Source organism: Trichosurus vulpecula, chromosome 7, assembly GCF_011100635.1.
Source record: "Trichosurus vulpecula isolate mTriVul1 chromosome 7, mTriVul1.pri, whole genome shotgun sequence".
Lineage (NCBI taxonomy): Eukaryota > Metazoa > Chordata > Mammalia > Diprotodontia > Phalangeridae > Trichosurus > Trichosurus vulpecula.
In genome coordinates, this window is record NC_050579.1 from 169,001,694 (window position 1) to 169,027,876 (window position 26,183).

The 26,183-nt window shown below is 36.0% G+C and overlaps 1 protein-coding gene across 1 annotated transcript in view; it reads left to right on the top strand.

Annotated features, from left to right (window-relative positions):
* ASCC3 (activating signal cointegrator 1 complex subunit 3) overlaps positions 1 to 26,183 on the top strand; it is a 399,622-nt gene that overhangs the window by 216,380 nt on the left and 157,059 nt on the right. Inside the window, exons 20-25 of the mRNA XM_036767945.1 lie at positions 519 to 695; positions 5,666 to 5,891; positions 13,643 to 13,797; positions 20,719 to 20,817; positions 21,457 to 21,625; positions 25,235 to 25,455. Of these exons, the coding sequence (XP_036623840.1) occupies positions 519 to 695; positions 5,666 to 5,891; positions 13,643 to 13,797; positions 20,719 to 20,817; positions 21,457 to 21,625; positions 25,235 to 25,455 (1,047 nt within the window). The remainder of the gene's footprint in view (positions 1 to 518; positions 696 to 5,665; positions 5,892 to 13,642; positions 13,798 to 20,718; positions 20,818 to 21,456; positions 21,626 to 25,234; positions 25,456 to 26,183) is intronic.

The window sequence follows — 26,183 nt, forward strand, 5'->3', positions numbered from 1 at the left end:
GGGTGTGAATTTTTCTTTACTTGAATTATTACTTAATCTTATTAACAATGAAAACTTTAATACCATGAATCATAGTACTTCACAGTCTTGATGTGTGATTGTATTATGCATTGTGAAAAATATATGACTATAATGAATGCATTCAATGTTAATTTAAGATTGCCCTAATCTAGATGAACAGAGGTTTTACTCTGGTCAAATAAAAAGTGAAATCTCATCAGTTGGAGGATGGTGAGGTCAGAAGATTCAATTTTTGTGGCATATCAAATTTTTGTATGTCAATGGCAACCTTAATATTGGTGATGAATAATAATGTAAATTTATGAGTATTAAGACCATTTCAAATAACATTTTATTAGCAATAGTGTATGGGAGTCATTTAGCATTTAAAGAGGAAACGTATTTATAGCAAAATGGATATTTTTTTTTTCAAAAATGAATAATGTAGGTTTAAATTTACAGTGACATTTTTCTTAAAAATCAACCCTTAGTTATTCTTAAAGATTTTCCCCCTATAGGTCAGAGAAGAAGAAATAGAAGAGTTAGATGTTTTATTGAACAATTTCTGTGAACTCTCTGCTCCTGGAGGTGTAGAAAATAGTTACGGAAAAATAAATATACTTCTTCAAACATATATAAGCCGAGGAGAGATGGATAGTTTCTCTCTGATATCAGATTCTGCGTATGTTGCCCAGGTAAGAAATTTTTTTTCTTTTTCTCATTCATTCTCAATGTTTCCTGCATAAATAACTTACTCAATATAGAACTGGTAGACTACTACTATGAGAAACTTTTAATAATTGCAGTAGATACATTTCCTTAGGCTTATTTGTCTCTTAAGAAACATTCTTTAAATTAGCCTTTTCCTTTTCTAAGTTTGTAAAAATCAAAGGTGAGGTTTATTAGCTCAAAATATTTCTAATGGCCATGTTTTTATTTAACAAAATGATATAACAACCTAATATGATTATCATTTGATTTTACTCACAGAAGGCAAGGATGTGATAGGATTTTAGAATGCAAAATATCTTAGAAAGCTAGAGACTTTTCACATGTGTGTGTGTGTTTGTGTGTTTGTGTGTGTTATGTAACACACATTCCTGTGATCTAAGTTTAATAAATATGTCTTGTACCAATCTTATTTCAAATGTGATCATATTCAAACTCTTGACAAACCCTTCACTGACCTCTGAGATTATGATATTGGGGACTTAGCGGGAAAATGTTTCCCTTAGCCATGAAGCTCAGTGAATTTGTAACTTTTTGAAAAAAATGATGTCTTAAATTCTCTGCTAATTCAGTTTGAGCCACCTTTTCATGAGGGCAGTATAGGTCATTTTGTTTACAATTGTCTTTTCCATTTAAATGAAGGAAAAAAAAAAGATTTGCTCCTTTAAATGAGCTTTTCTAATCTAACAAACTTTCTTTGAAAACTTGTCTTCCTCTGTTAAGAACATCCTTCTTTTCCATTACATTTCATTGGTTAATAACAACTTTAAATTAAGTAAGAGTACACACAGTCCTAATTAAACATGCTAAGCAGATATTTCATTATATTTTATTATATGTAATGGCTTTCATGAGAATGAAGGAATGTAATGTTATGAGATGCAAGTAGTAGGAGATATATGGTTTTGAAGTATAAAAGTATAATACATGGAAGATATATTTCCATGGAAAGTGATGTTATACGTTAAAACAAATACAAAGGAATACTTTAAAATTCCTTTAAACATGAAAAGAAGGAAAAGTTCATAAATGTGACTTATATACATTAGTATATTAATTGAAAGCATTCTAGAATGTACTAAAAATAGTGTCTAGGTGATGATTTCATAAAATATAAAAAGTGGAAACAGGTGTGGTGAGAAACTTTAACTTATCCCATTTTTCACTGATTTTAGGTTACATGTGGTTCTCCAGTGGGATATCAGAGAACAGTTTGCACTTAATAAGCACATTTGTACTTTTTAACAGTCTTTATTTCTAACTTCTTCTTTTTATTATTTTTCTCAAAATATTATGTTTTGTTTTTGTTTTGTTTTGTTTTGTTTTTTGCCACAATAACTTTAATCTTGAAAGTTGACAGCATGGCTAAGAAGTCTGGGAAACTTTACTATTGCAGAGTTTTATCTGAAGCTACATTATATCAACAATAATATAATTGTTAACAAGCCTAATTTGATTAAGAGACTTTAAGGATACTTAACTTAGTCTTGATGATTATGATGTGTTATTTTACCAGATATTGAAATGAGATATATATATATATATATACATATATATATATATATATATATATATAGTCCTTATATAGGACTATGTTGTTTAGCTAAAAATCTGTAGACCATCCAGCTTAATACTATACTGTTGGCAGTGGCACCAAAGGACAGTTATGTCCTTTCTATATATATAATGTATTAGACATGGTAATCCTCCATAAGTTAGTTTATGGCACTATCTTTCACCCCTTAAAATTAGACTCATCTCTAAGACTAAAAGTTGCATGACAGTTGCTAGTCACATTGGCATAAGGAGTTTCCTCTTCAAGGATTTCCCACCCCTGAGGGATTGAAATAACAAATATGAACAAAAAAACTTAATTCACTCTTTCAGTAGATATACCCCCTCCATCAGTGCAGATTGCCAGCCATCCCATACCTTCTCATCTTATTCAGTTCTTGTTCATGGACTCCATTGAATCCTACATGAAGAACCTATCCAGGGCTCTAAAAGCCTTCTTTTATGATTTTGAAAATTCTTTGTACATCACTCAATACACCCTAGTGTACCTATCTATTATACCCTAGTCTTACTACATTGCTGACCTACTTTCTTTTCTGATCATTACGTCCCATATGTGCTACCTACTCACCACTTTTTGCACAGAAATCATTGTCAACAATAGGTTGCAACCTACTTCTATCTATCATGTTCCTCCACAATGCCCTTTAGAGATTATAATGTTCCAAGAGTCAGAGCTTTATAGCATCATTTGTGATTTTTAAAAAATCCCACACAATCCATGCTGTTTCTCTTATTCAGTTCTGGGTCCAGCTCATGATTCAATAATGCTTATCCAATATGCGGGTAATGATACAGTAACTCAAGGTACTATTCATCCAAGCACATGTAGTAGGTTTGATAGTAGGCTTTCATTTTTCATCCATTGACTTTTCCTATTTATATTTGTTGACCCATTTCTCCTGAAAGGTTGCCGACCTCATTGAAAAGTCTCTTTAGTATTCTAGGGCTTTGTATTGTCAGTAGAATAGCATACTGAAAAACATCTGGTGGACCTGCCCTTATAAAGGGAATGTACTTTATGTTTGTATTTTACATAGGACAGTAGGAAACACCTTTTCTCCCATTTTACATCTCACTTATAAATGTTAATCCAGAGTATCATTCAGTAAAGTTATCTCATCATATCTTTCATTTTACAGATGAGGAAACAGAGACTCACAAATTTACCCAGGTCATGGAGGGAGTAAAAGTCACAGTTTTGAACTTGTATTCTCTCATTTCAAAATCAATATTCCTGCTATTCCAATGCCTAAAACAAAACTTTGATGCTATATTTTTCTGCAAAGTACCAGTCACTACAGGGCTAAAGTTAATGCAAAATAGGAGAAAGGGTATTTGTTAGTTTCATGTCCTATGAAAAATCTAAACAAAAGTTAGGTTCTTTATGTAAGGTGAGGTCCACAAATGCACTTAAGAACGCTATTCTACTGACCACCTAAGCCCTAGAATACTAAAGTTATTGGTATTCAGGTATTGGACTCCAAGTGTGCTATCGTACTCTTGCATAAAACTCTCATATGCATAGATCTGAAATACTAAGTATAATCCCTAGAAGAAAAAAATCTCCTTTTCCTGCTATCTGTCCCTTCACATTCATTGCTATCCACCTCAGTTTTAATCCTCCATAGTATTAGTCTTCCTCTGCCCTTCAGACAATTTCCTTTATAATCTTTCTCTACTTTGAACAAGTAAGCTTCATCCTCAGATTCTTCCTATTGGTTAAGAATTGAAACCTGAACTTTCCCTGAATCACACAACTGGAGAGGCAAAAACTTCAAAAAGAAAGCTAAGGCAATTAAATGCCCCAAGAATCAGATAATTCAAGGGTTGGAAGGGACTCCAATGACCATCCGGTATAACCCATACACAAAAGGAATGCCCACTATAGCATGCCTGCAAGTGGTCTTACAAACTCTGCTTGAAGACCTCCAAAGAACGGAAACTCACCACCTCTCAAGGCAGCCTATTCTCTTTTTGGACAACTCTAATTGTAGGAAGATTTTATGCCTAAATTATTATGCCTAAATTTTCCTCTTTGAAGCTTCCACCCTTTGAACCTAGCTTCTTTCTTCTTGAATCAAATAGAAAAAAATCCAATCTTTCCACATAAGAGCCCTTTGAATACTTGAAGATAGCTATTTCTCTCTGTACCTCACTCTCAAACCAGTCTTTATGTCCTAATGATCTCTAGTTCTTTCAACCAATCCTCATATGTGAACTCAAAACCTTGTACCTTGATTGCCCTCCTCTGTGCACCATCCAACTTATCAGTGTCCTCCTTAAACTGTAGTGACAAGAATTGAATGTGATATCCCAGAGGAGGTCTAATTAGGGTAGAATATTGGAACCCTCACCTCCTTGTTTCTGGAATATTGTTCAAGATCATATTAGCCTTTTAGGCTGCCACAAAGATACCTTGCCATCCTCCAGTGCTGGATGCTTCTTAACTCATAGGAGTAGAAGTTAGCACACTCAGCTGATAATTTCAAACCCTTGCTTTTCCACCTTCCCTCAACCTGTTTTGCTACCTTTGACATTTACACTACATTTATATTTACACTAGTGATAAATAACCTTCTCCAGATCTTCCCTTGTCATATGTTGCCTCCAGGACAGTCACTTTTAACACATAACTTAACAATGTATACTGTTTAATATAAAAACATTGAATTTTCCTTCCAAGTAAATTGCTGACCATTTAATTATTTTTCTTATTTGCTCCAACAAATTATTTTTATTGTAATAGAAAAAATGTTAGAGTAATTTCATGATGAAAATCCTGCAGTGGGTTTTAAGGCAGGGGAAAGGGGTAGATGCCTGAAGAATATTTTTTTAAAAGTTATTCCAATCTCATTTTTTTTAAATTGTGTCTGAATAACACATTTAGTACCTTCCCTGCTATAACGGCTTTCTGTCTGCTCAGTGTAATCTTGTATATATATCCCTTGTTATTTCCCTTTTTTCCCCCCTTTCCTCTCCAACTTCAGAATTTGAGTTCCATAAGAATAGGGACAGTTTTTCCCTTTCTCTGTATCTTCAGCACTTAGCATGATGCCTAGCCCATAGTAAGCACTTTTAAAATGTTTGTTATCTGGTTGTTGTTGTGCTTGTCCATTTTTGAAGAGGACCATGACATCAGAGAAATGATGACATGACTTGCAGTTGACTTTGATTTGAGTGAAAGAGGAACGTGCAAGGTCACCAGCCTCATTTTCTCCTGTAGAGCCATCTGGATCTGGGGACCAGATATTCATCAAGATGACTGGATAAGACTGACTGACATTTACAAAGAATCTTTAAAGTTTAACCTCTCATCTTTTCATCCTTTTCTATACTCCCCCCCTTCTTTTTTCTACAGAATGCTGCTAGAATTGTCCGTGCCCTTTTTGAAGTTGCTCTCAGGAAACGGTGGCCTGCTATGACTTACCGGCTTTTGAATCTCAGCAAAGTCATTGACAAGCGATTGTGGGGTTGGGCTAGCCCTCTGAGACAGTTTTCAGTGTTACCACCATCTGTCCTTACAAAATTAGAAGAAAAGAAACTCACTGTAGATAAGCTGAAAGACATGAGGAAAGATGAAATAGGTAAGAATTGAATTGTGTTTAAAACCTTGTTATTTGGAAATAAGATCTTTTGTCTATTGAAAAGATATCATTATGGTATTTCACATAAAGTATTAGCATTTTGATTATGAAATCTAATATTCTTTTCTTGTGGAAACCATTGTTTTACCTTTGTACTAACAGCAAGGTATAGGGAAAAGATCATTAGACTCAGATTTGGGAAACTTGATTTTTATTATGTTTCAACCACACTATAGCTTTTTTTCGCCTTTGGATGGCCACCTCAGTTCCTTTTCTAAAAAATTTTATGAAATACAAGTATCAATATTCTATAATTTGGCTCATAAATTAGATTACTGTGAGGATCAAATAAGATAATATATGAAAATCTCTTTTCAACCCTAAAAAGCTTTAGAAATTTAAGACCTATTATCCTTCACTAAAGTCCTACTCTGATGCTTCATTGTAGAGTACAAGGGATCCTGAGTTTTCAAAAGTTATGTCAGCTGGAAAGCCTTCACATATAAGCACAACAACAGATTATATTCAACTAAGTTTAGAGAGGCTAATCACCAAAGGGTGATGATTTTATTAAGCCTTAAGAATTTGGGAAAATCTGCGAAGTTATGAAAAGGTTATTTATCTTCATCACTGTAGTCAAGGCCTTCAAATCATGGATCCTTAAAGAATTATAACAACCATGTTATGTCGATAGTAAAGCAGTCCTTTTGTTCTTCCCTGATTCTCTCACTCCCCAGAAAATCTTTTCCCAGGCCTTTGTTCTTTTCTTCAAACTTCCCACACCTCCAGCATCACTCCATAGGCCACAAGGACTTTATCTCCTTTTTAAGTGAAATGAGACCATTCGACACAAACTCCCTTTTTCCCCATTCTCTTAATCTCAAAACCCCTTGACATCCAACCCCACTCTCTCTTACTTTCCCCTAATCTCTGCCCATGAAGTGGCCCTTCCCCTTGCCAAGACCAGTTCCTCTACCTGGGCCCTTGAAACTACTCCTTTTCAGTCTTCTTTACTGGTTCATCCCTTATATCATGCCCCCTAACCAGGGGTGTTTCCTGAACCTCTCTCCTATGTTTCCAACATTTCTCTCTCTATACTCTCAGTAAAATCATCAGCTCTTACGAGTTTATACTCTCTGTGCTAATAATAACTTGAGACTGAGCCAAGATGGTGTAACAGCAGGAAGAAGCACATCCTAGTTCCTTCACCAAATCCCATCCCCAAAGACCTAATAAATGCACCAGACTGAATTCTCAGAATCCTAGAAAAAAATCATAGTAAGTAATCTTTCCAACCCTGGGTGGCTGAGGGATACAGATAGAGAGATTTGTAGACACTGGAGACTGAGTCTAGCCAGGAATAGCACATGCAGACTATTCAAGTACTGAAGGCCTAAAAGAGAGACAAGGCTAGGCACCAGGTTACAAAGCATCAGGGCATGAAGAGAGCTTAGGGGGGGTCTCTAAATTAGCACAAGTTGCAGAACAGATATCATTTGGCAGTTCTGTTGTACTCTACCCCATCCAGAGACAAGGCAAGGAGGACGTGTACACACTGGGGCAGTAGAGATGAGGTATTGCCAGCAGCTTCTAGCTATGTACTGAGCAAGGAACAAGTTCAGTAGCAAGCAGTGGCTATGTAGCTCTAATCACAGGAGCAAAATATGGACTTGGTTCTAGCATCTAAACCCAGCATGAAAGCCATCAGTAGAATGAACAGGGCAGGAGTTCTAAATCAAAAGAGACAGTGAGCCAAGAGCCTCCCAACAGGGTGTTATTGGCTGAGTCTAACATCATTCTACAGAAACTACCAACCAGGGATAAGCCAGTAGACCCAAACCTGATTAAGGAACTTTCAGAGCTCAGATTAGGAGAGTATTGAGCAGTCAACCCTAGAACACATCACTTTGGGAATACTGAGAGCTTGCAGAATCCCTAATCTGAGCTGTGAAAAGCAGTAGAAGAGGAGGGCCCATAACTAACATTAAGTCTAAAATCAAGAAGTAAGCTGGAAAAATGAGCAAAAAAAAAAAAAAAGTAATCCCACCATAAGACGGTAATGAAGCTTAAGAAAAAACCCAGAAGAGAATGACTTGAAGATATCTACAAGTAATGCCTCAAAGACAAATACAGTTTGGTTACAAGTCCTACCAGAAGGCCTGGATGAGTTAAAGAAAAAGTTTTTGAAAGAATTAAAATTATTTTTAAAAAAACAAAGCAGTAGAGGAAAAAATAGGAAAAGAAAGTCATGGAAGGAAGATATGAAAAGAGAATTAAATTAACAGCTTGAAATGAAGTATAAAACCTACCTTAAGAAAATAACTCCCTGAAAATTAGAGTGAACTAAATAAAATCTAGTGACTCCATTGGTCATCAAGAAATATTAGAATGCCTCCCCCCCCCCAAAAAAAATAGAAAATGTGATGTCTAACAGCAGAAACAATTGACCTGAAAAAAGACTGAAAAGGAAAAAAAATAAGGATCATTGGATTATCTGAACATCATGACCAAAAAAGAGTTTAGACATCATATTTTAAGAAATCATAAAAGAAAACTACCTAGATTTCTTAGAACCAGAGAGCAAAGTAGAGATTGAAAGAATCCATTGGTCAGTTCCTGAAAGAAACCCCAAAATGAAAACTCCCAGGAATATTATGGCCAAAGTCACAGCCAAATATTATGGCCGAGTCAAAGGAAAAACTACTGCGAACATCCAGAAAGTACTAATTCAAGTAACAAAGAGTCACAGTCAGCATCACACCCAATTTTGTAGCCACTGCTGTGTAGGAATGGAGAGCTTAGAGTATGATATTCTAGAAGCAAAATATCTAAGCTCGGTCCTACCAAATTCTTTTTATGATACAATTATGGTACTGATACCTAAACCAGGAAGAGCCAAAACAGAGAAAGAAAATTATAGACCAATTTCCCCAATGAATATAGATGAAAAAATTTTAAATGAAATATTAGCAAAAAGATTATAGCAACTTACCACGACAATAATACATTTTGATCAGGTAGGATTTATATCAGGAATGCAGGGCTGGTTCAATATTAGGAAAACTATCAGCTTAATTGATCATAGCAACAGTAAAACTAACAGAAACCATATGAATATCTCAATAGATGCAAAAAAAGCTTCTAACAAAATATGACACCCATTCCTATTAAAAACACTGGATAACATAGGAATAACTGGCGCCTTCCTTAAGAGGATAAATAGCATCTACCTAAAACCATCAGCAAGCATTATATATAATGGGGATAAGCTCGATATATTTCCAGTAAGTTTGGAGGTGAAACAAGGATGTCCATTATCACCACTGTTATTCAATATGGTACTAGAAATGTTAGCTTTAGCAATAATAGAAGAAAAAGAAATTGAAGGAATTAGAATAGGCAAAGAAGAAACTAAGTTATCACTCTTTGCAGATGATATTATGATATACTTAGAGAATCAAGTAAAAAACTACTTGAAATAATAAACAACTTTAGCAAAGTTGCAGAATATAAAATAAACCCGCATAAATCATCTGCATTTCTGTATATTACTAACAAAGCCCAACAACAAGAGATAGAAAGAGAAATTCCATTTAAAGTCACTGTAGACATTATAAAATATTTGGGAGTCTACCTGCCAAGACAAAGCCAGGACCTGTATGAAAACAATTAGAAAATACTTTTCACACAAATAAAGTGAGATCTAAATAATTGGAAAAAACATCAGTTGCTCATGTTTAGGCCAAGCTAATATAATAAAAATGACAATTCTACCTAAATTAATTTATGTATTCAGTGCCATACCAATTGAATTACAAAAAAAATAATAGAGCTAGAAAAAATAATATCAAAATTCATCTGGAAGAACAGTATCCAGAATATCAAGGAAATTAATGCCTTACTGATTCATGAGTGAAGTGAGCAGAACCAGGAGAACACTGTACACAATAACAGCCGCAGTGTGTGATGACTGATATTGATAGACTTAGGCCTTCTCAGCAATGCAAGGACCTAAAACAATTCCAAAGGACTCATAATGGAAAATGCCATCACATCCAGAGAAAGAACTATCGAGTCTGAATGCAGAGTGAAACAGACTATTTTCATTTTTTGTGTTTTTTGTTTTTCTTTCTCATGGCTTCTTCCATTTGTTATAATTCTTCTGTGCAACATGACTAATGTGAAAATATGTATATGTAGAGCCTATATCAGATTGCAGGCTGTCTTGGGGAGGGAGGGGGAAGAGAGGAGGAGAAAATTTTAAAGCTTATGGAAGTGAATGTTGAAAACTAAAAATAAAGTAATTTAAAAAATCTAACCTCACAACCAAAAATAACTTTCCCAGCCAAATTGAGTATAATCCTACTGGGGGGCGGAAATGGACATTGAATGAAATAGGGAACTTTTAAGCATTTTTATCCTGATGATCTGCAAATCAATATATTCAACTTTCAAACTCTCTCCTAAGCTCCATTCAGTCCTGCATGACCAACTACCTTTTGAACATTTGAAACTGGATGTGTGAGAGACATCTTATACTCAACATGTCCCAATTAGAAGTGATTATCTTTCTCAAGAACTCCTTCCCCATGTCCAAATTTGCATATTCCTATCAAAGGCACCACCATTCTTCCAGTCTCTCAGTGTTATTGTTGTTGTACAATATCAGTGTTGTCGTTCACTCTCCTTCACCCCCCATCTTGCCTTTTCTTCCCTCACAATATCTCTCTTATCTGACTCCTCTCTACTCACACAGTTACCACCTTTGTTCAGGCCTTCATTTCCTCTTGCCAAATTATTGCAGTAGTCTCCTAATTGTTCTTCCCATGACAATCTATCCTACATTCTGTTGCAAAAAGTAATTTTCCTTAAGCACAAGTCTAACCGTGTGACTCCTTTACTTAAAGTGGTTTCCTATTGCCTCAAGGATCAAATAGCTTTTTAAGTAATTTGTTCAGTCGTTTTTCAGTCGTGTCCAATTTCTCATGACCCTATTTGGGATTTTCTTGGCAAAGTTACTAGAGTCCTTTGCCATGACATTCTCCAGCTTATTTTACAGATGAAGAACTGAGGCAAACTTACCCAGGGTTTCACAGCTAGTAAGTGTCTGAAGCCATATTTGAACCCACAATAATGAGTCTTCCTGACTTCAGATCTGCCACTTAATTCGCTGCCCTACCTAGGTGCCCCATAACCAGTCATCCTAAGCTGACCCAAACCTTTTCAAAATCATTGTACATTATTCTTCATTCTGCACTGTGTGATCCAACCCAGCTGGTCTTTTAGTTCCTCACACGAGATAACTTAGACCTCTATGTGTATTGTACACATAGATGATCTTCCATCTCTATCTTTTGCTCTGGCATATTTCACATACCTAGAATGCACTCCCTCCTCACCTGCACGTAATAAAATTGCTTTCTTCCTCCCAGACATTATTCAGGCATCACCTTCTATATGGAGCTTTTGCTGATCCCCCTAAATGCTAATACCCATCACTCCCAAAGTACCTTGTATTTAACTACTTTGTATATATTTTTTTATAAGATATATATAAGATATACATATATATGATATATAAAATATATCTTATTTTTATTTTGTATGTGTTTGTTATCTCCTCCCAAAGAATAATACCAGCTCTTCATGAATACAGATTATTTTACCATATTTATATCCCCAGCACCTAACATAGTATCTGGCATATATAAAGTACTTAATAAATGCTTGCTGTTTTAATAGTATAATTTTAAATGGTTGTTTCTTCCTAATCTGATGTCTTTTCCTTGTGACTTGTTTGTTTTCAATTTTATTTCATGTCAGTCAGAAGCTCTGTAAAGTCACTATGATAAAGTGAATTCAGAGTACTTTTGACCTGGGGGCAGAACCAAAGGATGCTTTTGAAGAATGTTTACTTCATAATTCAGCAGCACTTCAGCCATCATTTTGTTCTTTCATTTAAACATACTTAAGCTTTTGATTTAGATTCATTATGTTAATGCTTCATTTTAACAATGGTGAACTACTTAGGAAGTTTTCATTTAGGATGAGGGATGAACAGTCAGTCTGTATTAAAGGATCTTGTAGTGGTATCACTAAATCTTTCTAATTCTATTTCTTGCTAAATAAGATAACATGTGGCAATGAGTATAGTTTTAAGAATGTGTATGGACAGGAAAATAGATGGGCTGGTTATGTATCAAGAATGAAAGGGGGAGAGAGTAGAGAATAAGCATTTATAGTGCCTACTATGTGCCAGGCATTGCGCTAAGTGCCTTACCAATAGTATCTCATTTGCTTCTCATGGCAACCCAGCAAGGTAGGCACTGTTATTTCCCCCATTTCACAGATGAAGAAACTAAGTCAAGTAGAGGTTAAAGTAATTTGCTCAGCATCACACAGCTAGTAAATATCTTAGGCTGCATTTGAACTCAGATCTTCCTGAGACCACGCCCCTGTAGACTATCCAATGTGCTTCCTAGCTCTAGAGACAGCAGCAAGACAGCACAAGTGAGATATATCCAGTGAGAACAAGTGGCACCCTGGTATATCTAGTGAGAAGTATGTGGAAGTAGTTATCTTTTGAGGATTTATTGGAAACCAAGCGCATGATTTTCACAGAGTAGGAGGTTGTAAGAGGTTTGCATTTCGCTTTATGTTCCATATCCCAAAATTCAATAGTATTTCAAAGTATCTGTACTTGAATAAATCTGGGCACTCCGCACACTTGTGATCTGGGTGTCACAGCACATCTATACCTTCTCATTCTGTTCAACTCATGTCCTTGCCCTCCTGCATGTCCTCTACAGAGAGACCTCCCAGCATGCTCAGGACTTTTTTTTTAAGCAATATTTTTTAATTAATTTATTTATTTTTAGTTTTCAATATTCATTTCCACAAGATTTTGAGTTCTGAATTTTCTCCCCATCTCTCCCCTACCTCCACCCCAAGGTACCATGCATTCTGATTACCCCTTCCCCAATCTGCCCTCCTTTCTATCACCCCTGCTTATATCACCCCACCCCCTACTTATCACCCCACTGCCCCCTTAAGGACTTTTCTCTGCATTTCTTGACATTGCATGGATACTGGTTGGTATTCAGTTGCTCTTATTCCATTAGTATTCCATCTTTGCTCTCACCTCATGACTGAACCACCTCCTTTCCCATCAAACATCTCTTTGATAACCACAATATCTTACTCTACTTTCTTGTTTAGCTGCCTTCTCCTGGCCATCTTGAGCTTCTCTGTTATCCTTTGGATGACCCTCACTTTAATTCTTTAAAGATAGGTATTCAAGAACTTGTAGCTACATAGTACTACTGGAAGAATTTTGTTTAAGAAAAAGTAAAAAACCCAGGATTTTGTTTCAAAAGTCAAACTTGGGTTCATTTAAAGCACTATGCAGTTTCCCAAAGGAAGTCTTATTCACTCTCCAATTTTTGTTCAAAATTGGGCCCATAACCACAACTAACCAAAAGCTAAGAAGAGCTGTTGAAGAGAAGAGAAATTCCCAATTTCTCAATTAATACAGCAGTTAATACTGATTTTCAGTGCTATGGCTTGCTAATTCAGGTTACCTATTTCAAAATATTTGAATATGCCAGGTCAAGAATGTCAGCCATTTTATATAGCAAACCAGAAAACAAGCAATAAAACTGCCTTCTCTAAAATCCCATTTATAAGCCAGATTGTTTTGTGGGGGTTTTTTTGTGTATGCACATTTTATTCTTTTACTATTTTCTCTTTAGGTCACATGCTGCATCATGTGAATATTGGACTAAAGGTCAAACAGTGCGTCCATCAGATTCCTTCTATTACATTGGAAGCAGCTATCCAGCCTATTACACGCACTGTACTCCGAGTAAGGCTGAACATCTGCCCTGATTTCAAGTGGAATGATCAGGTAAACCCAAAAACCACCTAGCCACTATAGTTAGGAATGAACTCTTAAGAGATGCTTTGAAAAAATGTTGGTCACATTTACTTAATAGCAATACTAATGTAAGGTGTGATATTAACATACAAGGCTCAATGAAATAATTTCCTAGCTTCTAGGAAAACTCACATTTCAGCTATTTAACAGTATCCTGCAGACATCAGGAAATCAGAAGAGAAGGTTTGTAACAATCCAGACTGTGATCAGTCTGGCTGATCTGTTCCATAGTCACAGACTACAAGTCTTTTAGAAAACTAGTATGAATTTGATATTGGCTTAAGAATTTTAATCTTCTAGGGTACAGTTCATATGTTATAGGTTTGATTTTGGACCCTATCTGAGTAGATTTTAAAAGGAATCTTTATAATGTCCTAGATCTACTCTAATCCATTTTCCTCATGGTGGCACCAGAATCACAGAATTTACCAAGGATTCAGAGGCTCAGAAAGGCCATTTAAAGGGAAATAAAGGACACAGAAGGGCTTTTTCTTTTCTCTTCTTTTGGGCATGCCATATTTTTACAATAGAGATGAATACTACATATTGGTTTTTTTTTTCCACAAACATGATGTGTTATGAAGCTTAAAATAGTTCCTTTATGTTCTGGATTGCATGCATGTCTTTGCTCCTCATTCATTGCTTCAGGTCACACAGTTCTGCTTCAAAACTGTAGGTAATTTCCATACTGCTTAAAATGATTCTATTTCTCACTTATTAAGATTGTAATTATTTCATCCTTTGAAAGTATTGGAATATGTCTGGGTGAGATATCAACTTTCTAAAAATCATCTATTATGGGGGGAAATGATGCTTTTTAATCTAGCAACAAAAATGTTCAGTTATTATTTTCTTGACAAAGACATCTCATTGTTTTTATAGAACACCATACAGATTACATTTTGTGTGTGTGTGTGTGTGTGTGTGTGCGTGCATGTCTGTATGTATGTATATATACACAGCATTTTAAAATTTATTGCCACTTTTTCATGAACTGGGAAACCTGTTTCCTAATCAAACCCTACATGGAAATTCTAGAAAAACAAAAGCTGATTCCAATATGTAGGATAATAGCAGGTGTATATCTAATATGAATTGTTTAAAAGTATCAGTATTCCCAGACTTTGCATTTGAAGAATCCAAGAACCTGATTCTTAATCTAGTTTGGCCATTAATTTGGGCTGAGGAAATTGCTTAACCTTTTATACTTTGGTTTACTCATCTATAAATACATGTAGAATTATATTAATTCTGTCTCTGAGTTCATGTGAAGAACTCATGATAAAAATCATTTAAAAACATTCTGCAAATATAAAATGCTAAAAAAAAATACCAACAGATCACATTAATCTCACCCCCCCCTCCTATTTCTACATGTAAATTCTACTGAATTTGAAATTGAAAGTGGGAAGCTGTAACCTGCTTATGTAAATTGCTGTCATATAGTGTTTATTGTGCACAGAGGTGTCATCATTTTTATTGTATCTTGACCCCATATCCAAAATTACTTTTACTCATATTTTGTCAGACACTAGCCTAAATGTATTACCTTGTCATTTTGAACAGGTCACCTAGATCAGTGGTATCAAACTTAAGTAGAAACAGGTATACTAAACTGACTAGGTTGCCCAGTGGATAGAACACCAATCTGGAGTCAGGAAGACCTGAATTCAGATCTTGCCTCACACACTTACTACTTGTGTGACCCTGGGCAACTCACTTCACCCTATTTGCCTCTGTTTCTTCATCTGCAAAATGAGCTGAAGAATGAAATGGTAATCTACTCCAGTGTCTTTGCCAAGAAAATCCCAAATGGGGTCATGAAGTCAGACATGACTGAAAATGATTGAACAATACCAGTTACCAAACTGTACATAAGGATCTCTGCCAGCCATATATTGAATTAGAAAAACACATATTAACTTTATGTTCAATTTTACTTTTATTTATTTTGTCAAATATTTCCCAATTACATGTTAATCTGGCTCAGGTTACACTTGGGAGTGTTGCTGACACAGGCTGTGGGTCACATATTTGATACCTGTGATCTTGATCAATGACCTCCAGAATAGGAGCCCTGGCATTTGAGATCCACTGATTAGAGTATGTAAAGATGTGTTGCTTCCCACCCAGCCTGTCATAACCTGTTGTGGAGATTGTTAGCAGCACAACATCACCTACTATGACCCAGCATTTCTCCATTCTGAGCCATCCCTACATTCTAAACTAGACATTCTACGACTAAACCAATCTAAGTGCCCACTGCAGCATTTGCCACAGGAATCACTGGAGGATACTGATTCCCTTAACCCAGACCAAGAATTCTAGCAGCTCCTTATTGACTCTGAGATCAAATTAAAAACTTCTGCATTTTGTATTTTAAATCTTCAAACAACCTGGCTCCAAACTACTTTCTAGCCTTATATTACTTCATTTTTTATGCTATAGAGCAGAGGTTCCCAAACTTATTTGGCCTACTACTCCCTTTGTATAAGAAAAAAAAATTAGTTAAACCTCACCCCACCCCACCCCCGAAATCTACTTTCTTTAACCCTTTAACATTTTTAGTTTTGGTTTTTTTTGTTTTTTGGGTTTTTTTTAAATCTGCATCATTTCAAAAAAAAATAATTTTTTAAAATGACATGTCTTAAATTTAATAATGTATTGTAAATTTGTGGGTTTTTTGCTGCATTGAAATTTTGATAATGCAATATTGCATCATGTAGCCATATAGTATTGCACTGTAAACAAATCATTACATGCCCATATTCCTGCAGATGTGTGCTGGCCTTCCTGACAATGTGGGACAGGCTTGACGGCCCACAGTTGCTTTTTAAGACCTATGGGCAGACTTGACCACTGATTGGTTATAACTTGTATTTTGTGGGTTTATTTGGAAAATAATGTAGTCACTGCAACTTTAACTCTTTTATACAACTGATGAAACATGTGCCAGTGGTTTTTCAAAATTTTCTCTTCTTTCCTTATGCTTTCACTGCCACTTTATTTTTATTCAACACCTCCCCAATTGCACCCAAGGCTACTGCTGCTCCCCTGGATCATTCCAGCACACCCCCAGGGGGTGGTATAACCCATGTTGGGAACCTCTGTGAGTGTTTTTCTTTTCTGTACTTCATACTCATACCAAAACACATCTAAAATTGCAAACATGAATGGAAAATTAAAATATGACACTATTAGAAGCAGAACCATATAAAGAAAGGAATGGATTTATATTGAAGTCTTTCTGCTGAGTTGAAACTAGAGACAATGCATTGTTAATTATTTTTGTACTATGTACAGTGAATATATATCTACACCCTGAAAAACATGATTCTTGCTAAAAAGTTCTTAAATCCAAAATTATTACAACCTATTATTTGATTATTATGTATTTTTCTTTGAAAAAAATTATCTTTAAAAAAAGAAATTTACCTCTTTGGCTAGCTACTTTAACAAAAATTAATTGAATAGAGGGTGGAGCCAAGATGGCAGCTGGAAAACAGGAACTCTCTTAAGCTCTCCCCCAGATCTCTCCAAATACCTGTAAAAAATGACTCTGAACAAATTTCAGAGCTGCAGAACCCACAAAATAGCAAAGGGAAGCAGGTCTGCAGCCCAGGACAGCCTGGATGGTCGCAGGGAAGGGTCTGTCGGACTGTACTGGGAGCAGAGCACAGCCCAGCATAGACCGCGCCAGGACAGACCAGACCAGGAGTCGACCACCCGGAACAGGCCTTAGCACCATGAATCACTGAGCTGTAGCAGTTACCAGACTTCTCAACCTACAAACACCAAAGACCATGGAGCAGGTTAGTGGTAAAACTGCTGGATCGGGGTAAGAGCAGCCCGTCCCCAGCCCTGGGGGCGGCAGAGGTGGCCCTGCTGTGGCTGGGGCAGAAGCAGTAAGCTCCTGCAGCTATTTCCAGAGCTCTAGTGTCAGCTGCTTCCCGAGTCCCTAAGGCCCCAAGGTAGGAGGTATCGAGCAGTGGATCAGAGCAGGAGTGCAGGGAGCACTTTACTGGCGCAGAGGCAGGGCTCTCTTGCTTTGCCCTGCTTGGATCTGGGTCACAGTCCTGGTTGGCGGTTCTTGGGGGCGGAGGAGTGCTGCTGTGGCAGAGCTTCAGATGACGGTAGAGTAGAAGTACCTCTGAAAACAGCAGTGCAGCCCCTAAAGCTTGGGAGAAAGTACTCTCTAGGAGCAGTTACACCCTGACAAAAAGCTCAAAGTTTAAGTAGTTGGCTGGGAACATGACTAGGCAGTGCAAAAGGACTCAGACTCAGACTTTAGAATCTCTTTTTAGTGAAAAAGATCAAAACATACAGCCAGAAGTCAACAAAGTCAAAGAGTCTACATCAGAAGCCTCCCAAGAAAAATATGAATTGGTCTCAGGCCACGGAAGAGCTCAAAATGGATTTGGAAAAGCAAGTAAGAGAAATAGAGGAAAAATTGGGAAGAGAAATGAGAGAGATGCAAGAAAATCATGAAAAACAAGTCAATGACTTGCTAAAGGAGGCCCCAAGAAATACTGAAGAAAATAACACCTTAAAAAATAGACTAACCCAAATGGCAAAAGAGCTCCTAAAAGCCAATGAGGAGAAGAATGCCTTGAAAGGCAGAATTAGCCAAATGGAAAAGGAGGTCCAAAAGACCATTGAAGAAAATACCACCTTAAAAATTAGATTAGAGCAAGTGGAGGCTAGTGACTTTATGAGAAATCAAGAAATTATAAAACAGAACCAAAGGAATGAAAAAAAGGAAGACAATGTGAAATATCTCCTTGGAAAAACCACTAACCTGGAGAATAGATCCAAGAGAGATAATTTAAAAATTATTGGACTCCCTGAAAGCCATGATCAAAAAAAGAACCTAGACATCATCTTTCAAGAAATTATCAAGGAAAACTACCCTGATATTCTAGTCCCAGATGATAAAATAGACATTGAAAGAATCCGCCAATCACCACCTCAAAAAGATTCCAAAAAGAAAACTCCTAGGAATATTGTCACCAAATTCCAGAGTTCCCAGGTCAAGGAGAAAATACTGCAAGCAGCCAGAAAGAAACAATTTGAGTATTGTGGAAGCACAATCAGGATAACACAAGGTCTAGCACCTTTTACATTAAGGGATCAAACAGCTTGGAATATGATCTTCCGGAGGTCAAAGGAGCTAGGATTAAAACCAAGAATCACCTACCCAACAAAACTGAGTATCATGCTTCAAGGCAAAATATGGATTTTCAATAAAATAGAGGACTTTCAAGCTTTCTTGATGAAAGGACCAGAGCTGAATGGAAAATTTGACTTTCAAACACACGAATCACAAAAAGCATTGAATGGTAAACAGGAAAGAGAAATCATAAGGGACTTACTAAAGTTGAATTGTTTTGTTTAGATTCCTACATGGAAGGATGATATGTGTAATTCATGAGACCTTTCTCAGTATTAGGGTAGTTGAAGGTAACATACATATATATAGACAGAGGGCACAGGGTGAATTGAATATGAAGGGATGACATCTAAAAAATAAAATTAAATTAAGGGATGAGAGAGGAATATATTGAGAGAAGGAGAAAGGGAGAGATAGAATGGAGTAAATTATCTCACATGAAAGTGGCAAGAAAAAGCAATTCTGTAGGAAGGGAAGAGGAGGCAGGTGAGGTGGAATGAGTGAATCTTCCTCTCATCAGATTTGACTTGATGAGGGAATAACATACACACTGAATTGGGTATTTTACTCCACAGGAAAGTAGGGGGAAGAGGATAAGAAAGGGGGGATGCCAGAAGGAAGGGCAGATCGGGGAGAGGAGGAAATCAAAAGCAAACACTTTTGAAAAGGGAAAGGGCCAAAGGAGAAAAATGAATGAAGGGGGACAGGATAGGATGGAGGGAAATACAGTTAGTCTTTCACAACATGATTATTGTGGAAGTGTTTTGCATATTGATAAATGTATGACCTATGTTGAATTGCTTGCCTTCTTAGCGAGGATGGGTGGGGAGGGAGGAGAAGAGAGAATTTGTAACTCAAAGTTCTAAAAGTGGATGCTCAAAAAAAAAGTTGTTTTTTGCATGCAACTGGGAAAGAAGATATACAGGCAATGGGGTATAGAAATTTATCCTGCCCTACAAGAAATTAAGGGAAAAGAGGATTGGGTCAGGGAGTCAGGTGACAGAAGGGAGGGCTGACTGGGGAATGGGGCAATCAGAATATATGCCATCTTGGAGTGGGAGGGGAAGGTAGAAATGGAGAGAAAATTTGTAACCCAAACTCTTGTGGAAATCAATGTTGAAAACTAAAAATATTAAATAGATTATTGTCAAAAAAGTAATTGAATAATTTCTTGCTAGCAAAATTTGTCATTTACCAGTCCAAAATATTCTCTAGGTCCTGTACAGGGATGTGAGCTTTTTGAGGGCAGGTACTAGCTTTTCCCTTTTTTTTTTTTTGTATTCTTAACAATTACATAGCACATAGAGGTGCTTAGCAGGTGTTTATCAACTGATTGTTAATTATATTTCATAAGAACAAAAGGGTTTTGCACTATTAATAAGTAAAATAAAGTTTTTTTTAAAAATATTTGATCTTTATCTCATCCATTATTGTTTCTATTTTTCATTTGCTTTACAACACATTAGTACAGTAGTGTGTGTGTGTGTATATATAAAATTTGTAAGCAAGTATACATATTTTGTAGGTATGTGCTCAAAAAAATTTGAACATCACAAGCTAGACTTAGATTTAAAGCGTTTTTTAATGGTCAGTTTGATATCTAAATTTAATGGAATTTTTTCCTCCCTTCTTTCAATTTAACTTGAAGGTAAGAAACTTCTCCTGTTTACATATTCTGTAACATATAATACATTTTGTATAGTGACCTTGTTTTTCTCTAGGTGCATGGTACAGTGGGAGAACCTTGGTGGATTTGGGTAGAAGATCCCACAAATGATCATATTTATCATTCTGAGTATTTTCTCATTCAAAAAAAGCAGGTAAATATATACAGCCATTCACATACTGAGCACTTAAGAAATATTTGTTCCAATAAATTTTATAGACTAACATAAGAAAAAAGGAACATAAAATCACATTTTCTGTTTTTATACTTTTTCTCTTCACTTTTACTATAAGTTGGAATTTAAAATAACATCCTCATTTCACTAACAAAAAATCATGGTTTGAGGGATACTGACATTTTTGTTGTGATGCTTATTCTAGTCAGTTCAGAAAGCCAGAATGAGATCTATGTAATTTTATTGTATCATAATTTTATTGTGATTACCCAATTGAAAATAGATTCATAAATTTTAGAACTTGAGGTGGCCTTAGAGATTATCCATTCCAATCCCCCATTTTACAGATTAGAAATTTGAAGTGAAAAAATTGATTTATTTTTGATGGTATCTATGTGTATCATTAGAATAAACTTTATACTTTCTTTTATTAGGAATTTTTAGGAAAACTTTCTGCAGGTTTCAGCAATACTCAATCTCAGTATGCCATTTATTTTGCCCTAGTACATCTTGCTATGTAAAGAGAGCATGTATTTTTACTACATGGATTTTTAGAGTATAACCTACTACTTTTAAGATGGGAAAATCAAACTCACAATTGTCTCTCTCTTATATTAGGTCATTGCAAAAGAATCTCAGTTGCTGGTATTTACAATCCCTATTTTTGAACCTTTGCCTTCTCAATACTACATCCGGGCTGTTTCTGACAGATGGTTAGGAGCAGAGGCTGTATGCATCATCAACTTTCAACATTTGATTCTACCACAGAGACATCCTCCTCATACAGGTAACATATCACCAGGAATTTGAATTACTAGTTTCCCAAAACTATTGCCTCAATTAATTCTGGTTATATATAAATTAAAAACCAGTATGTAGTCATATTTTAAAAATACCCTTTTCCCATATCACCTCCATGTTTAAAAACCTTTATTTGTTTGTAACTTATAGAATTTAAAAATAGTTACTTGAATTATTGGTCACAAAATATTTTTTGATTCTGATGTAGAAAAATCTTTCATTTTTGTAAATCAGAGATCTTGTCTACCCTGAAGATCTCTGATCTCGTGAAACCGAATGAATGAATGAATGAATTAGTGCTTACTGTCTGCCAAGCCCTGTGTTGAGCATGGGAGATAGAAACAGAAAAGGCTAAATGGTCTGAGGAGACTCCTACACTCTAATAAAAGAAAATTCAGTTTCAGGGCAGAGGCAAAGGCTTAGAAATTCTAAGAGTGATCAGAGGAGGAAATGGAAAGTCTCAGGTCCTTCAGTTAAGTCATTAAGTCACATAACAGTGCCTCAGGTGGGATGGAGGAGAGGTGTCTCAGGGATTTGTCAGAGGCAAGGTGGATGGGAAGGCCTGACACTCTTTTCATCTCCACAGAGGGAATAGAGTTGATAACTTCAGTCTTACTCAGACCAGGTGATCAGTTAAGCAAGGATGGTAGCCCTAATATGGGGAGGTTAAGAGAAAGAACACTCCCCCTTGTGGTAATGAATCTAATGAAACACACCACTTGGAGTTAACTGGCCCTGATAGAGGTAAATGAGGTGATAAATGCCTTTCTGATTATTAGTTAATGTCAACAATTGCTGTGGTTGTTAGTACGCATTTCTTGTTTGTATTCTCTTATTAGTCTTCAGCAAGTTAAATAAGTGTTTTTACATGAGTGTTAATTCAGAATATATGCAATATCAAATTCTTTTGTTGTTGTTATCTCTCAGCATCCACTCATCCTTCCACTGCCAGCTTGTTTGTTTGTTTTTTACCCTCATATGTATGGTCTAGGACATTGAATAGGACTTGAAGTCAGGAAACCTGGGTTCAGATACTGCCTGAGACATTTACTAGGTGGGTTGCCTTGGGCAAATCTCTTAACCTTTCTGAGCCTCGGTTTTCTCATCTGAAAAATGAAATAGTTAGACTCAGTGACTTCTAAGGTCCCTTTCAATTTGACGTTCCAAAATATCCTTGCATAAGTCGTAACTAATGTTAGAGATTTTCCTTCTAATTTTTTTAGTAGTCATCTTTTACTTTGCAGATTTCCTTGTGCTTCTGTACTAAAAGGCGGGCAGGGGGGATATGTACTGTGGACCCCTCCCTTTTTTTAAATACACATTCAAGTACAACACATATTAATCCATATCCTGCCTTACCCCACTGCCAGCAGCCCCAGCAGTCATCAGGCTCTTGCTTAAGCCTGTACCTTCCTGACCTCCTCCTCCCCTCAAAATAACAGCAACAGTGATAATAACCCTACTCTGTTGTCTGGTAAAACCCATATAGCCCTATTTACCCAGAAAATTGATTACAGACTTCTAAGTTAAAGGAAACAACATTATCACTCGGTTAGTAATAGACATTCAAATATTTCATATAGTTTTTTTTTTACCTGCCATCTTATTATATGTAACTTGTTAGGCACAAATCTGGCAAACCATCTTTTCTGAAGTTGGGCCACTTTAACTTAGTGGTGCCAATAAATATTTAGAATGTGTTATGAATAGGTTTAAGCCCATGATAGAAATGTACAAAATGTTAATAAAAGTCTCTTAAAATTTTATCTTAAACTTTATCTTTTTTTCTTTCTTTTGTTTTTTGAGAATGGATTTCCCTCTCTCATCAAGCCTGGAAGTACAGTGCCCAGTCACAAGCCTTATCGCAATACTGAATAGCACAGGAGTTTTGACTTCCATTTTTTCCAGCCTGGGGCAGTTCACCCCACCTGAGGCATCCTGGTGTGCCATACTTACTCCATCAGGTTTAGTTCTGCTACTACACAAAACTCTCAAATTCAAATGAGCCACCAGCCTCAGCCTCACCAGCTGCAGCTAATGTAGACTTGCACCAACATACCTGATTATCTTAAACTTTCTAAAAAATTATTAAACTTTCATATCACATAAAATTTTAAAGAAACTCTTACCATGACACAACATAAGACATCTGATTTTAAAATATGCCTTCAATTTCCTGTTAGTCATGGTAATAAGGGAATTAATATTATAGATACCCCTTTATCATTTTTATTGGGGGAGTACATTTTAAATTTGTGAGTGTTCTCTAGGTTATGAATCCCTAAAGTGAAGACCCAATCCAATAGCATTCCTCAAATTCAATTTTGTTTTACTGCTCAACTTCTCCCAACATCGTACCAAACTGGAATTGAAAAGCATTACTTTTTTTTAATGTCTCTGCCTAGATAATTAAGTATTTTACTTGAAAGCCCCTTCCTCGTGATTTTGCTTCATTGTAATTTTCTCGGCTTCCTGAAATTAAGGGTTGCCAATAGCAAACTTAAGATTTCCATAGATAGGCCTTTTCAACTTCTCCCAAGTTTTAGTACATTTCCAAAATGTGTGCAAATAGGAAATTGTTAGATTGAATTCATAGCAATGGCATTATGGATAATGGGATAATACCTTAGTTTCCAAAATGATTATATTAAAGGTTATAGGGTTGCCTGTCTATGGAAATCTGTCTATAGGTGTCTCTAGATTTTTATATGTGTCGCCTTCATTTTTTTGGTATTATTTCTTTATTTTGTCTTTGTATATTTGAATATCATAATGAAAATAAGAGGTAATAGAGAAATATTCCAGTATCTAGTGAAATGTATTTTCTATCTTATGTCAGTATGAGAAATGCAATTTTCTGGCATTATGGAAAATAAATGTATTGGTACATCAAGTCTTTTGATTAGTAGAGGGTTATTTATGTCACATGGGCTTAACAAATTTGCCCAGGCTCTGGTTTAAAAAAAAAAATGGTACTTTTTGCCAAGCTGAAAAGCCTTTGAGTATGTACTAGTCACATACTATCTGTCCAAGGACCAAACTAACTATGGGCACAGTGGCTTAATACCAAAAGGTTGGTCTCCAGAGTATAAATTTTTAGAAATAATGACCCATGGGGGGAAAAAACTTTAGAACTATGCAGAAAAGAATGTAATCTATGATAGCTCAAAAGGCAGCACTGATTCTTGTACTACCTTATATTCATTCTGAATATCACAAGCCTACTCTATAGAGTATCTCTATAAAAAGAGTCCTAAGTCATAGAGATAGTTAATGGCAAAGGATAAAAATAGGGGTGGGTTTGCCAGTAAATACCCTAATTTCAAAAAAAGTGTTTATTGTACTGTACTTTATTGTAAGAAAAACTGCCAACTCAAAATATTGACCTTTAGGAAAATGTCAGAATTTGTGGAGACCACCTTATAATTTTTACTTTCATGGAATGCCACCAGTCATTTACGCAGCATAGAATGAAGTTCTTCAAAATTTTCAACTCTTTTCTTCGCTGTAGTAGTTTATAACTGATTTTTATTCAATTAATTTCTATTTTTGTAATTACTTTTCCCTACTTTGATGACTGTTTATTTTATTTCAGAATTACTGGATCTGCAACCATTACCTGTGACAGCTTTGGGATGCCGGAAATATGAATCCCTATACAACTTTACCCACTTCAACCCTGTGCAAACACAGATATTTCACACACTCTATCACACAGACTGTAATGTACTACTTGGAGCACCCACTGGCTCAGGAAAGACTGTAGCTGCTGAATTAGCCATCTTCAGAGTCTTTAACAAGTATCCCTCATCAAAGGTTTGTTACAAAGTACTCAGTAACTTTCTTTTTTCCTTAATCAAAGAATGTAGAAATAAATTTCCAAAACTAAACCGAAAAGGTCATTGAGTATTTACTGATCTCCTGATATAAAAGAGAATTTGAATATAATAGTAAAAAGCTGGTTTCTTAGGGAATTAAGCAAACAGTGTTATTACCAAAAGTATACTTCAAAACTTGAGTGCCTTCGTGACCTCAGAGATGTGACTACATCTTTGTCAGAAGCAAGGTGGATGGGAAGGCTTGACACTCTTTCATCTCCACAGATGGAATAGAGTTGATAACTTCGGTCTTATTCAGACCAGGTGATCAGTTAAGTAAGGATGGTAGCTCTAATATGGGGAGAAGGTGAAGAGAAAGAACACTCCCCATTGTGGCAATGAATGTAATGAAATACACCACTTGGAGTTAACTGGCCCTGATAGAGGTAAATGAGGTGATATCTGCCTTTCTGATTATTAGTTAATGTCAGCAATTCCTGTGGTTGTTAGTATGTTAGTAGTGCTCCCTCCAGTTCCCTCTCTTCCAATTCAGTTCATTAGAAAGCTTCTTCCTCTAGGCATTTTAGCATTTGAGGAGTAGCTGTTCATCTGTAATTCCTCAGAAATCCTATGTGTCATTCTGACTACTTGGGTAGCCACCTCCTTTTTCCAGTCTTCTGTTTAGTAAATCATATCTTATGAGCAAATTTTTATACTAGAATCATC